The 16,398-nt window shown below is 35.9% G+C and overlaps 1 protein-coding gene across 1 annotated transcript in view; it reads right to left on the minus strand.

Moving 5' to 3' along the window:
- LMBRD1 (LMBR1 domain containing 1) overlaps positions 1 to 16,398 on the minus strand; it is a 220,797-nt gene that overhangs the window by 163,664 nt on the left and 40,735 nt on the right. The window contains exon 3 of the mRNA XM_077162187.1: positions 7,401 to 7,461. Within this exon, the coding sequence (XP_077018302.1) occupies positions 7,401 to 7,461 (61 nt within the window). The remainder of the gene's footprint in view (positions 1 to 7,400; positions 7,462 to 16,398) is intronic.

Below are 16,398 nucleotides of genomic sequence, written 5' to 3' on the forward strand. Positions count from 1 at the left end.
GCAATATCTGCTGGTTTCCAAGCATCTCCAAACATCTGTGTCTCTGTTCTTCAAGTGTTGGCATCTGTGTCAGTTCTGCTCTGGCGTTTCTGTCAGCTCTGTCATTTCTGTCATTTCTCCAAAATCCTTCCTCTTTTAAAGGATTCCAGTAAGTTAATTAAGACCCACCTGGAATGGGTGGAGTAATATCTCCATGTAATCAAAAGTTAACAACTGAAAATGTAAGAGCAGTGCAGTGGCAGAATTCTCTCCTGCCATGTGAAAGACCTGGGTTTGACGCCCAACCTGTGCACTCCCTCACCCACCAAAAAAAAATCAACAAACAGTGTTGTAATAGGAGATACTCAAATGGAGAAAAAAGAAATGTGACCCCCACCACACAGCACACACACACACACACGATAAAAAATTAACACTCACAACTGGGTTATATCTCCATAGATACAATCTAATAAAAATATTCCAACCCACAATACTGAATTAGAATAAAAAGAAACAGTTGCCCTGACAAGACTGAATCAGGATTAAAATATGACCTTTCTGGGATACATGATACTTTCAAACCAGCACACTCTGTGAATCAAAATAAGTTTTAAAGTGATGGGGCGTGTGTATGTATGCATGTGACAGGACCATATCTTATCCAAAGGCACTTTACAAACATGACTTAAACAAAATCCCAAAATTAGTCCCAGACTTTTTATCTTGTCTAGGAAAGAACTGAAATATATTAGAATTTTTCAAAACAATAAAGCATCAAAAAGATGTACAATTGATGAGATGTTAGGTCAATTCTTTCATTGCATTAACTTCTCTAAGGTGTATGTCTTTTTGTTCTCATACCTGACTTGAATAAACAGCAGGTAACACATTGAGCACTTATCACAAACCTTGCACTCATAATACTATAAAGTATATAATATTTTATCACCGTTGACTAATGGAGAAGTCAACAAGAAGTTAAACAACTTCAATGTCCTATAGTACTCTTCTCACATTAGGCACTACGAGGATGTAAGACCCAAGCTCAAAATATACAATAAAGACTCCAGATACAAAAGGTCAGCAATTTACCAATAGCAAGTGAAGAGAAACTTTTTTGGTGACCTAACAGGTCCTGGAATAGGAACAGAAATTTTAAAGCCTCTTGTTCCATCTTATTCATCCTTAGTTCTATTAACTTAACTCATCTAAACATATGCATACTTTGAGACAATGTGATGGTTAAGTTCATGTGTCAACTCATTAAATTCATATGTCACCTCAACCAGGTGATGGTGCCCAGCTATCTGGTCAAGCACTTCATGGCCTATCTTTTGCTGCAAGGACATTTCATGGACTTGAATCACAAACACACTGATTGCATTTATAGCTGATTATATCTGCAGATGGCGAAGGGGAGTGTCTTCTATAATGAGTGGTATTTAATCTAATCAGCCGAAGGCTTCAAAGGAAGTGTCAGAAGAGAGAATCTCTCCACTTCACCCAGCCAACTTCTCCTGAGGAATTCATCAAAGAACTTCACTGGAAATATCAGCTTGAAGCCTGCCCTACAGAAATCGGACCCATGAATCCTCATAGATACGTGAGACACTTTTATAAAATCTCACTCACAGATATCTCCTCTTGGTTCTGTTTCCACAGAGAAAACAACTACAGCTTCGGTATTAGGAGTGCTTCCTGAGAAAAACAATCTTAAAAGTGGTTTTTACAATTGCTTTTTTCTTCTGATTAGACTCAAAGGCACTAATGACCCTACTTCCGATAATCAAAATGGCACTGACAGCCCATGGCATGAGCTGCCATAGAGATACACAAAGTATGACCACTTGATTCTGCTAATTGAATACTTATACGATGCAAGGCTCTGGGTGACAGTGTTTTTGACATATTAACAGAATTTTGCAGAGTTAAAATGCGTAATGAAGATGGCTGGTTGTTCCTAAATACAGTAGATACAGTTATAAAAGAAAGGGATGAGCTGAGGGCTTCAAATTTGCAGCTTAAGTGCCATATGAAAGATGTAGAAGTTTCTATGTGTGCCCTGAAAGAAAATATTACTTCCTGGCCGCAGACTTAGGAGCTCTGAAAACCAGATCCAGAGTCTCACTGTGCAAGTAGGTTTACAACATAAAGTAAATTCTCAACCTTCTAGGATGTCTGCTGTTAAAGTGAGGACACTGACTGGAAAGGAACACGATCCTGAAATTTGGAATAGGGACCTATGGATTGAAAATGACGGCAGTGAGGAAACTGAAACTCTATATTCTGCCAAGTCTTTGCTAGATAAACCTATAATGGTCACCTATGAGTAAACAGCTGGCTACCTCCAGCCTGCCCTGAGGAAACAACTTCTGGATCGCCAGTCTCGCCTGAGGAATCTGCCATCCAATATCCACTTGAACAGATCAACCTTTCATTGCCTGCTAAACCTGTAACCACCTCTCCTGAAGAAACAGCCCTTGTGCCTCTTTCCATAAAGATTGATCCTGTTTCACCAGATGAAACTGCAAGGGAATGCCCTGTGGTACATGGCTTGAAATACACTTTCAACTCTTTTCATGACTCACACCCACTACCCTTCTTTTCTTCAAGGCCCACAACTAGATCAAATTCCCAACAGGCCCTGAAATGTGAGGTACAAAGTGTGACCCATGAAGAGATATACTTAACGCCAAAGAACTGTATGATTTTTCCAATTTATATAGATAGAAATCAAGGGAGTATGTGTGAGAATGGATATTAAGGGTATGGGATAATGCTGGAAGGAATATAAAGATGGATCAGACTGAATTTATTGATATGAGCCTACTAAGCAGAGAATCTGGATTCAATATTGTAGCCTGAGCGGTTTGAAAGGGCATTAAAGTTTGTTTGGGTGTGTATTAGTTAGGGTTCTCTAGAGAAACAGAATCAACAGAGAACACTTGCAAATATAAAATGTATAAAAGTGTCTCACGTGACCATGGGAATGCAGAGTCCAAAATCAACAGAGCAGGCTGTGAAGCCGACGACTCCAATGGAGGGTCTGGACGAACTCCACAGGAGAGGCTCACCAGCCAAAGTAGGAATCAAGTCTCTCTCTTCCGAATCCTCCTTAAAAGGCTCCCCATGATTAGATTAAGCATCGCTCATTGCAGAAGACACTCCCCTTTGGCTGATAACAAATGGAATCAGCTGTGGATACAGCTGACGTGATCATGATCTAATTCTATGAAATGTCCTCATTGCAACAGACAGGCCAACACTTGCCCAACCAGACAAATAGGTACCACAACTTGGCCAAGTTGAACACATGTCCCCGACCATGACAGGGTGGTTGATTAAAATGGATCAAAAGGCAACCAACATTACATGAGGTTGAAATGCCAGAACTTCCCTGACATAACGTAGATGAGGCAATCCAAAGGTTTAGAGAGACTGGAATGTTAGAATGGATTTATCATGGAAGACATGCTCACATACCCAGGATTGTCCAGAGGACACACCTTTTATCAGGACTGTGAGGAATAAATTTGTGAGACTAGCTCTAGCATTCCTTAAGAGCTCTTAGGCACCTATCTTTGTAGGTCAGATATTACTGTGGGAACTGATGTCACTGAACTAGAAACTTCAAACACAGTGGGGATGATTGGATCCCGGTTGCCAGAAGTCACTTGGTAGAACATAATCACCAAAGACAGGTGGGCACGGCTACCATGATGGACAACACAGTCAAAGGCAGTCAAAATATCCTGATCACAGCGACCTATGGCATTGGCCAAAAGATTGTGGAGTTCCTAGAAATAAAACAGATGGGGAGTTTACTAAATTCTTCTTTGAGCTGTATAAGCAGAAGAGTTCTACGTTAAGTGAATAAAAGTCTACTTTGAATTACAAAAACAGAGAGTCACGGCCCTTAATCAAAACCCAGACTTGTGACAGTTCACAGACCCAAAGGCCCTGGAATGAGGGGAAAGTTTGGTAGAGTTGGGAAGGACCCTGTTATACTGCCCAAAATTTATACCTTTAATCTTCCTCCCAGCCTTCTCCAAGGACACCTACAGCAGCCTTTTATCAGGCTGTATTTTGGGGAAAACGAAATGATCAGATATTCTGGTGATTATTAGACACTGGTTCAGAAGTGACATTAATCCCAGGAGACCCAAACATCATGCTGGGCCACCAGAGTGGGTACTTATGAAGCTTAGGTGATCAATGGAGATTTAGCTCAAGTCCACCTCAAAGTGGGTCCAGTGGGTCCCCGGAACCATTCTGTGGTTATTTCCCCACAGAATGTTCCAGAATGCAAAATTAGAAAAGATAATTGCAAAGGCAGAATCCCCAAACTGTTTCCATGATTGTGGAGTGAGGGCTATTATGGTAGGAAAGGCCAAACGGAAGCCATTAGAATTGCCCCTACCTAGCAAAATAGAAGCAATACCATATTCCTGGAGGGAGTGCAGATATCAGTGCCATTCTTAAGGACTTGAAGGATACAGGGGTGGTGATTCCCACTCACATTCCCATTCAACTCTCCTGTTTGGCCTATGCAGAAACAGATGGGTTTTGAGGACGACAGTCACTTATTATATAATAAACAAGGTGGTGACCCAATTGTACCAGCTTTTCCAAATATGGTTTCATTGCTTGAACAAATTAGCACATCCTCTGGTACCTGGTATGTAGCTATTGATCTGGCAAGTGCTTTTTTGTCAATACCTATTAGTAAGGACCACCAGAAACAATAATAATTTACTAGATAGACTCACAGAATCCAAGAAACCACTATACGTATAGTGCCGGTTTAAAAGGATTTATGTACACTAAAAAAGCAATGTTTTAATCCTAAACAATCTTGTGAGAGGAACAGTTTCTTCTAATCCCTATTCAGCACTATAAATTGGAAACTTGATTAGGTTACCTCTACGGAGATATGACTCAATCAATTGTGGATATGAAACTTAACTAGATGGAGCCATGTCTCTACCCATTCTATGTGGGTCTTGATTGGTTTTACTGGAATCAATTAAAAAAGAAGCATTTCGGAGAAAGCTTCAGAATGACATAGCCATGAGAAGCAGAGAGTCCACCAGCCAGCGACCTTTGGAGATAAAGAAGGAAAACACCTCCCAGGTAGCTTCATGAAATAGGAAGCTGGGAGAAAAAGCTAACAGACAACACCGTGTTTGCCACATGCCTTTCCAGATGAGAGAGAAATCCTGACTGTCGCCATGTGCCTTCCCAGTTGAGAGAGAACTCCTGAACTTCATCAACTCTCTTGAATCAAGGTATCTTTCCCTGGATGCCTCAGATTGGACATTTCTATAGCATTGTTTTAATCTGGACAATTTCACAGCCTTAGAACTGTAAACTTGTAACTTACTAAATTCCCCTTTTTAAAAGCCATTCTGTTTCTGGTATATTGCATTCCGGCAGCTAGCAAACTAGAACATGTATGATTACAGTTTTACTATTGTAAAAAAAAGATGGAGCCAAAAGAAGAGATGCATAAGACAAGGCCTGGGAAGACTTCAAACACAGAGCTTCCTTATTTTCTCCCTATAGTCAGGATCTATTACCAACTTAGGATGCTCCCCCAAGCTTGGGGTTTTATTATGTAGGTATAATGTGACTGAACTCAATCTCTAGCAACCCCCACTCCTCCTGGAGGCTGGACTGATATAGTAGCTCAAAAACCCAAACTTCTAATTACACTGTTGTTCTTTCCAGTGTGGCTAGCCTCTATCCTAAGAATCCCTATGTGTTGGGCCCAATGTGAATTATCTCCTTAGCACAAACTATCAATTGTAGTTTGGGGGAGGGGAAACCACCACAAATAACAAAAGACTTAAGCTTTTCTAAGCACACAGGTTCTCACAATTTCTTCATTTCTAATACTACTGCCACTGTTCTCTCGCCATTTAAGCTCACAATACCTTCACTTTTACTTCTCCCTCTACTTTTTTCCCAATATCCAACCAATTACCAAATCCTATAATTTGGAAAATCTCCCTGGGAAAGCACAACACTTCTAGATGGTATTTAGAAGATATGTACATAGATTGAATGGGAGTTTGCACCAGGTGAATGCTACGAAGACCATTTCTAATTGTACAAGTGAACATTTCTGTCCTACCATAATGATTGTTTTAATTTTTTTCTCCTTCAATGTTTCTCATTCTCAGAACATCTCAACTGGGAGCATATGGCAAAGAAGGGAAAAGCAAAAGAAAGAACAGAATCACCATCCTGAAACCTTTTAGGCTCAGATACTGTACCATCTTAACAGCTACTCAGTCTATTTGCCAAATGAAATCAATTCTGTTTCCTAAATGTATCTGACCACAGATTCCCCTACTCCTGCCTTCCCTTTTTACAGCATATTTTGTGGGACACATATTGATTATAAAAAATGTTTTGGGAAATGCTTGTCTACCCCAAGTCCAAGAACTACCTCAGAAGTAAGGTGGAAAGTTCAATTGATAATTTGAAGGTATTAACATTCCTAAAATATTTTCATTGAGGAAAATGGCTAAAAATACTTTAGTGCTATTCATAAAAAATATTAAATTTCTACATTAAAATACCATAAAAACCTTCCTAAAATCTATAAAGGGACAGAATTTCATGGGTCCCTTTTAGATCAGAAGAAAAGGCATAAAAGGTTAGAAACAAAGCAGCTGAATTAAAACCCAATGAAGAAGAAGAAGGAAAAAAAAAACCCAATGAAACCCTTGAAAATTATTCCACTGACAGAAATTTCTGAATATGTCTTTGGTTTTCAATTTAATGTCCTACTGAAACTTGAATGCCTTGCTTTACCACATAAAAAATGACAACCCTTTCCCAATTCAGCACTGAACATTTTCATAAAGACATTAGTCTCATGTTTACTCAAAGAAAAAAATTTGGAAACATTCAGGTAGTTGTTACAAAGATTTTATAATCTAGTATTAGAGAAGAATGGAAGGGATGGAGGGTAGTTGGGCTGGGGAAAGAGGAGAGGACCCAACCAACCAGCCATAATCCCATGGATTAAACTGTCTCTGTAGAATCCAATAATGTCGATTCTACAAATTTTCCAATACAACGCACTCTGCTAATGTCAACACTTTGAAAATTAATTCAAATTTTAAATAAAGAGGTTAAGTTTGGGAAGTTGGTCATGGAAATAACAAAGGAAGAAGACTGAGATTTAAAATAACTTGATTGATTGAACCATGACAAAAAAATGGTACCCAAGAATCTAAATGAAGCAAAGTAAATTAAAGAAGTTTCAGAATTGTGAAGACTACTATTAACTTATTTCTGGTACAGAAAACAGTAATCTTTGGTATCAAAATTAAAAGTCAGTCTTAGTTTTATTCTATATTTTGTGTGGCAACACAAACAGGAAATGAAAACTGAAAAATACTTACTATAATAACCATATAGTACAGTGTCCTCAATCTGTCTGCTGACATTAGTATTAGCCCAGTCCTAGGATAAAAAAAGAAATAATGGAAATATTAATGCAACAACCATTTTCTTAATATTTAAGTTTCAAAATGGCTAAATGACACTTCTAAATTGTATCAACAACTGAAAGAAGATATGATCTATACCCTGATGTGAGAGCCAGAAAAGTAGATAGTTTTCAATAGGCAAATGCTGAGATGACAATTGATAAGACATGGTTCAAAGTCCCAGTTCTGGGAAAACACATAAACAGGAAATGCCTAAAGGACTAGAGATTAGGGAAGGCTTCCCAAAAAAGACTCTAAACTGAGACCTAAAGGAATAGAATAAATTCTTCAGGGAAAAGGTGAGAAAATTGTAAGAAGGATAGAAGAAAAGAAAGGAACATACAGAGGGTTTGAAAAATTGCAAGAAGCTGAATATAAATTCACTAGAACTTTTGGGAAGATGAAAAGCAGGTATGAGGAAGGGAGGTAAAGGACATGTTTGAGGGGGTTGTGACTCAGCTTAAGTATTTTAGACTTTGTACTAAGAGTAGTGGAAACTACTGATGAATTTTATGTAGTGTGAAAAATCTGATTTGTATTTTAGAAAGAACATATTTGAGCACAGTATATATACGGTATGTGATTTCTCAATGTGAGCATATCATATATAGAAAAAAGGAACTAAAAGAAAAGTCAATCCAAACTCCTTTTGCATTCTTCCCACAAGTTTTTTTAAAATACTAAATTTAGAAAATATAATTCAAATTAAACTTTCAAATAAAAAAAAAATCTGTATACTAATGAATCAGAACTGAAATACACTGCACAATATCCTAAATTTACACTTGTGAAAAATTAAATCTGGAGAGTCTAAGTAACTGGTCATTGCTATTAAATAACAAGGCTCAAATTAGAAGGCAGGTCAATTTTTTTCTGGAAACACTAAGAGCTCAAGTCAGTAAAGAGAATAAACATTCACTTATCTTAAAATATTTTAGTTTTTCTTTTCTTTTCTTTTTTGGCTATGAATATTTCTAACAAAAATTTCTAACATCTATGAAGTTCTTACTAACAAATGCCTAATAGAACAAAAAATGTGGAAACTCCAAACAACTCTACAAATTCATACCCTTGACATACAATGAACAATAAATAGTATTTTCCAACAGATAATTAAAATAATCTTTCATAAATTGTAACAAATGTACCAGACTAATGCAAAATGTTAATAATGGGGGGAAGGAGAGTATGGGAACTGTATTTTCTTCATAATTTTGTAAACCTATAATTTCTCTTTTTGAAAAAAGACTATAAAAAGCTTAAGAATAGGCTAAATTTTAAAATATATTAACTATTTAAAGAACTTGATTGAAGGATATAAAATATCTAAATACCTAAATAAATGGAAAAATCATGCTTTCACATAAAAAGACTACAAATACCAATTCCCTCCATATTAATCTATAAAATCTATATATTGTTGATCAAAATCTCAATGTACTAAACAAAGGGTAGAGCATTTTGACATGTTCATTCCAAAAGGCATCTGAAAAAACAGATACCAAGAGCCAGGAAAAATTCTGGAAAAAGTCTACCACTGAGGAGTTAACCTTACAAAATATTAGACTTTAGTTAACATAAAAATCTATTATTATAGATTGGTAAAATTTAAAACATTAACAATATCCAGTAAGGGCAAAATGTGGAAGAAAAGCTATCTTCTATACAGTAAAAATAAGAAACATAATCTTTGACATAAATTCTTTTGTATAACTTATTCCATTTCTGGTATATTGCATTCTGGCAGCTTAATAAACTAATATACCTTCCCACACAGTTGGAGGAACTACACCAATTCTCTATTTTTCATGGGATCAAAGGACACTAACATCTCCAGGTATTCAGCAACTGGAATATCCCAGCACCCCATGCACAGCTTGTGCCTAAACTTAGACTATGTGGTACTCAAGCCCAAGTGTTTTTCTACCTTCAAAGTTACTCTTCTTCTTGCCCTCTAAAAGACAAAACAAAAGGGCAGTGAAGTTTCTCTGTTTAAGAAAAGTTCTATGATGCTTCTAGCTGCCTACTTCTTTGCAGAAAGCCAAGATTATAAGAACCTGTGTACCTGCTCACCCTTCTCTCCATAAATTTCAGCCGGTTTCAAATAATGTTTGCCCAAGTCCTTTACTCAGCAATATCCAGTGTAACACTGTTTAAAATATTTTAGAACTGAGAAAAAAGGTAAAATGGCATTATTGTATATTCATAACATGGAATAATACAGACCCAATAATACAGAACAATGAGAATTGGCATACATGGCTATCCAAGAAGTATTTTCAAGTGGGATAAGGGAGAAAAAGAAAAAGGTGCAAACCAAGAGTTGAAACACAATACAATCTAAAAATACACTGAAAGGAATACATGTACATACATAGAAAAATGTGAAGGAAAGTATAAATAGTCTTTAACACATGGGAAGGGAAAAGTACTCGGGGAAATTCTGTGCAACATTTGAACATTTTTTCATCAATAATACAAGAATCTAAACAGCTAAGAGCTGTTGTTTTCGTGACTTTTTTATGCACCAAAGTAGACGCTTTAAAAAACTGAAGATGACCAAATTAAGAACAATACTTCACTAGACTGAGAATAATTACATCTTTATCTCTCTGTTCTTCTTATACATTATATAACATTATAAAAACCCTCCACCAACTAAAAATGCACAAGACCCCAACCTCAGAAAAAAACTAAAAAAAGAAAGTCTGAAAGTAATTTAAAGCCAAGAATAAATGGAATTTGCATCTCTTATTCTACAAGTTCTTTTGTTTATCCAAATCTTGTAGCCACAAGAGAGTATTACTGCTACTATTTTTAAATCACAAATATGTGTAAAATATACATCACTCAAGTACTCAGTATATTTGGCTCTTACACAGCATCTTGCCTCCAAGGTATTTGGTGTGCTGTCAAGTGAGCCTAGTTTATGAAACCTTCCATCTCCTACATTTTGAGAACCACTATGCTCTTGATATGTTGATATGTTTTATAAACTATTGTTTCCCAAAGTAGAAACCAAAAGGAACAGAGTCATTTAAGACCCAAAAGAATGTGGGACAATCAGTAAATAAAATTAGCAAGAGAATATTAAAAAAGAATATCTCAGAACAAGGGAAAATGGTGTGAATTCAACAGCACAAAGATACATAGGTCTCATTGCAAATTCCATTTTCCATTCTTCAAGATGATTTTTTGAAATGCTCTGTTCTCAAAACTCAAACTCTCCTTACTGCTACCAGATAATCTCATCTTAGAAGAATGGCTCTGAAAAAGGGGCAATCTTGTCTTCCAGGGAACATCTGGCAAAGTTTGGAGACATTTTTAATTATCACCAGAAGGGCAGTGGTGATAGAAGCAAATGGGTAAGAGATGATGCTACTAAACATCTACAATGCACACGACAGCCCCCTGAATAAAGAATTATCCTGCCAAAAATGTTAAATATTGCAAAGGTTGAGAAACCCCAATTTTAAGGTCTCAAAAACAATGTGAAGCCAAAAAGCAGGAGCTCATTCAACATCTACTAAATCTAAAAAGTATCTCAATTTGTATCTAAATTCCAACCTGCCTTCATGCACAGTGCCAATGCTCCTAATTACAGAAAACGCTTTCCCCTTTGAGATGTCAATCCCTTCGAATTTTAAATGATACTGCAATTGTAATTATACCCTCTCCTCTCACAAAAATTTTCTCTTTCTCTACTGAATCCTACAAATACACAAACTCTAGTCACTTCCTTTAAACACACCCAGATGTACGCATGACCACTGCAAACAATAAGACCTACCTCTATCCCAATTCCCTATAACATACTTTCTCATCTCCCTGACCCATTTTACCCACCCCAATATGACTGCCCACTAAAATTATATTTCTATGGTCACCACTAGCCATAACAAGTCATTTCTATACCCCTCTCACTTCATCTCAATATCATTTTAAACAACTATCATTCTCTTTTTGAGGCTTGCCCTTATGAAAGTTATTTGTGTAAGGGAGAAGCTAGGAATACCCATAACGAGAACTAAGAGCTGCTTCCAGGAAACCTCTTTCGTTGCTCAGATATGGTTTCTCTCTCTCTAAGTCCAACTCTCTAAAGAAAATCATTACCCTCCCCCCTACATGGGACACAACATTCAGGGGTGAAAATCTCTCTGACACATGGGGCGTGACTTTCAGGGATGAGTCTGGCCTAGCACTGTGGGATCGGCAACACCTTCTGGACCATAAGGGGGGAAAGACGTGTAATAAAAAAGGCATCAGTTGCTAAGAGAGATCAAATAGAGTCAAGGCTACTCTGGAGGCTACTCTTATGCAAGCTTCAAATGGATAGTGCCAATTGCCATGGCTTGTTAAACGCCAGCCAACATCACTCCTGTTGACCCTTAGGAATACCTAGGGCTCAAACCGAGACCCTATAAAGATTTCATGCACTAAGTTTGCTTTCCCAGAACCTATAATTCCAAGAGGGTTCCTGGGTTAGATAAATACTGAAATCCAGAGGGACCAGCCCCTCCAAGATTATGATAACAATTTTCTATCCTTTGGTGTCAACAACCCTTCTCAACATGTAAAAGTCAGACAGGGCACTGTCTAAAGATTCCTTACAGGGAAAAGAATCAACGGAGAAGGAAGAGGTATAACAGAGAAAATAGGATTTAACAAACAAGTATGACTGCTGAATCATTATATTAACATTCCTTCTAGCCTCCAGTGTTTTGGAGCAACAAGAAGGAAAAATCTGAGATGGTGGAATGGTAACACATGACAAACTCTGGGATCTGTTCTGTAATTACTTATTGAAGTGTGCTTTGAAAATTAATATTTGTCTTCTTTGCTTTCTATATGTGTTATATTTCACAGTAAAAAACATTACAGGAAAAAAAAAAGATATCATTCCTTCTCAAACTAGGTTCTCCAAATTTCCCTGAAGCTTCCCTTTTCCGTTTTTCCCTCTCCCCTTTGGCCGTCCTCTACAGAACAGAGAGAGCACTTCAATCCTTGATCCTGTGCGAAGCCTTCTGTGACTACTGAGTCTCACCACCTACTATTAGTTTCATGGCTGTAAACACTACCCATATGCTGATGACTCCCAAATACTTCTTTCCAGCCCTGAGCTCTTCACAGAGCTTCAACTCTCTACTGAATATCTCCACCTGAATATATATGATAGGCATTTTGAAGGTAACCTGTCCAAAATAGAGCTCTTTCCCTATACTTTCCCTTCCCCCATAAATACCCTGCCCACATGCACGGATATGCGCTATTATTCCTCTAGGCTTCCCTATTTCTTTAAGTTGTACAAAACAGGCTTCCATGCATCAATTTTTTTTTTCTATCACTCCCCATATCTAATCCATCATCCAATCCAAGTAGATCCACCTCCAAAATATATAGCAATTTTACTCACTTTTCTCCACTAGCACCACTATAGTCCAGGTTACCTTTATCTTTTATCTTTGTTACCTTCCAACTGCATTTAGAATAAAATCTATATTTGTTAACATGACTTAAGTCATAATCTGCCCCTGCCTTCTTTTTCATTCATATTTTTATTTAAAAAAAAAAACTTGTCATCAGATTTATGTGAAATGGAACCTAATTTACATTTAGTTTGCTATCATTAGTAACTCTCTAATCATGTTGTGCTAGGGAAATTAGGATCTTTGTCCTCCAAGGACCTCAACTGAAATTTTTTTCTTTTTGGTTCTTTATTTAATCAAAGTGACATAAAGTTTTAAAGTAAATAGAGGGATTAACATGATTTTAAAAAGACATTTTTTTTTAAGCAGGGAGGCTTTGTCTAAAATAATAAGGAAGGAGATGGTCAACATACATATTTATATTGGTCTGATAAGACAGAATCTTTGTCATCTAGGCAGATTACTCAGATGGTTAAAAACCTTTTATAGCTTCTCACTAAGAAAAACAAATAATCCAAGAAAACACTGTCATTTTAACAGAATGAAAAACAAATTCTTGATTTGCATGAAGATACATCTGATAAGAAAACCATCTACAAATCTTATAAAAATATAAAATCTTAGCCAACCTTGACCACAACCAATAAAATTCACTTCCAACAAGACTTTTACAACTTTCTATATCCATCCATTTTGTCCTACACATTCCTGTTTCTCATTCTGCCACAATCAGTTATTTTACTTTAGGGGGAAAAGTATTTTTTCTTAACAAAAACATTTTCTGCATACTTTACATATTTAAATCACCAAAAAATATCTTGAAATCAATCTTCAAGTCAGCATCCTACAAAACAAAATTCTTTTTTTCTTTTATTTGTGAAAAAATAATATATATACAAAAAAAGCAATAAATTTCAAAGTACATCACAACAATCAGCTGCAGAACAGATTTCAGAGTTTGGTATGGGTTACAATTTCACAATTTTAGGTTTTTACTTCTAGCTGTTCTAAGATACTGGAGACTAAAAGAAATATCAATATAATGATTCAGCAATCATACTCGTTTGATAAACCCTACCTTTTTTGTATAACTCCACCATCACTTTTGATATGTCTTCCACTCTTTAGGGGTACTTGGGTCTGCCTTCCTTTTGATCTCAGATAGTACCAAAGTACAACTCAAGGACACCACACTTCGGCCAAAGAGGCCAACCTAAACACTGCTTTTCTGAAGGGCTCTCCTTCTGGCTCTTCACTTGTCTGACTCCTCCTCACTCAAGTCTCAGCTCAAGTAATCTCAGCAGTATGGCATTTCTACCTCCCTATGTGAACTACCAATAACCTAATGACACTCTCATATTGATTGTTATAGTTCCTCACAGAATTTGCCACTAAAACGTTAGCTTGTTTTATCCACCTGTTTACAATCGCTCCCCCTCCACAGAAAGTAAGCACCATGAGAGCAGCAGTGTAATTTGTTTTCATCATTATTCTCCAGCACCTACAAACATTCAGGCACATATTACATGCCTGATAAATATTAAATGAATAAATATATTTAAGGTTCATGAAAAACACAAAGTGCTAAGATACAATTACCGCTACTTGAGAAGAGGAATAAGGAAGGAGTAGAGTGTTCAACAGAAGTTCAATTTGTTACTTAATAATGAGACTCAAAGAGAATAATCTTAGGGTGAGGAAAGAGTTAAGATATGAGTATTTTAGCTATCAAAACATTAAGTTTTCTTTGATATTATATCTTAACTGCTAATTTTTTTAAAATTTTAGCTGCTGTAAAAAATAAATATTCACATTATTTTCAATTTGATTTTTTTCAGATTAGAACATATTGTATATATCAGTTTCCAGTTACTGCAACCACATAAAACATTTTAATAGAAAACTTATAGCTATTCTTTAGGGTTCCTTTTTACCTAAGAAGAAAATAAATTTTCATAAAGAATGGAAAAAAGAATTATCCAGCTAAAATTCTCCATTAATGCAATATGTTGAGAAAAAGTTCAAAAGAAACAACTGGGCATTATAACATGCCCCTGACTTAAAGAGGCAGAGAAAGGTAAAACAATAAATACACCTGCCCACACAAAGGCTTCTGTTACTTAAGCCAAATATTACCATCATTAGCACTCTGGAGTATCAAAGTAACTCATAAAAAGTCCATAATCAGTTTAGAGGCTTCAAAATATCTGAAGCGGGAATGAAGTTAAAGAAAACATGTATTCATTTAGAAATAAGAAATGCACATTGGAAAACTAAGATACAGCATAGTTCATCATGGAGGACGGTGTCAATTTTCACATTTATCCTAATAAAGATGAGACAGATTAAAGCCATTGTGGCATACTCTTACTCAAACAAGGCTAAATTTACAATTACAGCATAAAATCTGAAGAACTATTTCTTAAATACTTAAACATGCCTATCACTAGGCAGCTGAAGAGAATTCAGCAATGACCTTTTGTAGAAAATATATTCGAGAACTCAATGGGAAAAAGTTAAAATATTTTCAGTTGTTTTTGAGAGTTAGCATAAGCCAGCTTCAAGTGAAAATTCTTGTGAATTTTACAACACAAAAGAAGAAACAAAGAATGTTACTGAAAAGAGTATCAGGAAAAAAAATTTTTTGGTACATTATCTAAGCTCTGAAGTAGCTAGAAATGAACAGAACTAAATAGAAATATCAAAGTTAAATGAGAAGTGGGGAAAAAAAGAGGAAACTCTACACTTGCCAAATAAATAATCCACTAAAAGTAAAAAAAAAAAAAAAAAAAAAGAGCTTTTAATAGGAGAGGGAAAAAAAACATAAAAATGGATATTTTTCCCTTCTAATTGTTGGTGTCACATTTAGAGCTAAGAGATACAAAACACGTACATTAAATACAGCTATCCATATTCTGCTCTCAGGGACATTTAATAAACAGGCACCCTAAATTTTTGTAAGTAATTTTTGCTACTTTAGGTAGGTGAATTCTAAAAGGCTTACCCCAAACAAGTATAATGCAACCTCAAGAGATTAAAAAACAAAACAAGGAAACAAATTAGTGCCCAGAAAGAGGTTATTAACTTAAGTATGGACCCAGAACAGTCACATAATATAAAGATAAAATTTCATGGAAATATTTGTTTTAGAAACTTTAAGAATAATAAAAAAAAAACATTCCCCATAAAATCTAACAAATATTCTAAATTCAAAATATAAAAACACTCCAATTCAACTGGGGAAGGGATAAAAAGAGAGAGAAGGAAAAGAATATATAAATCTGACAAAAACTAAACAATAAGATGTAAAATAAAAAAACTGCTTTTGCAGTTGTAACTTTGAATGTTAACAGAATAAACTCACTAATTAAAAGATACAGATTGGCAAAATGGATTAAAAAAATATAACAAATCTGTATTAGTTTGTTAATGCTGCCAGAAAGCAGTATATGTAAAACAGAAGGGCTTTTAAAAAGGGAATTTAA

The sequence above is a fragment of the Tamandua tetradactyla genome, chromosome 5, assembly GCF_023851605.1.
Source record: "Tamandua tetradactyla isolate mTamTet1 chromosome 5, mTamTet1.pri, whole genome shotgun sequence".
Taxonomy (NCBI): Eukaryota; Metazoa; Chordata; class Mammalia; order Pilosa; family Myrmecophagidae; genus Tamandua; species Tamandua tetradactyla.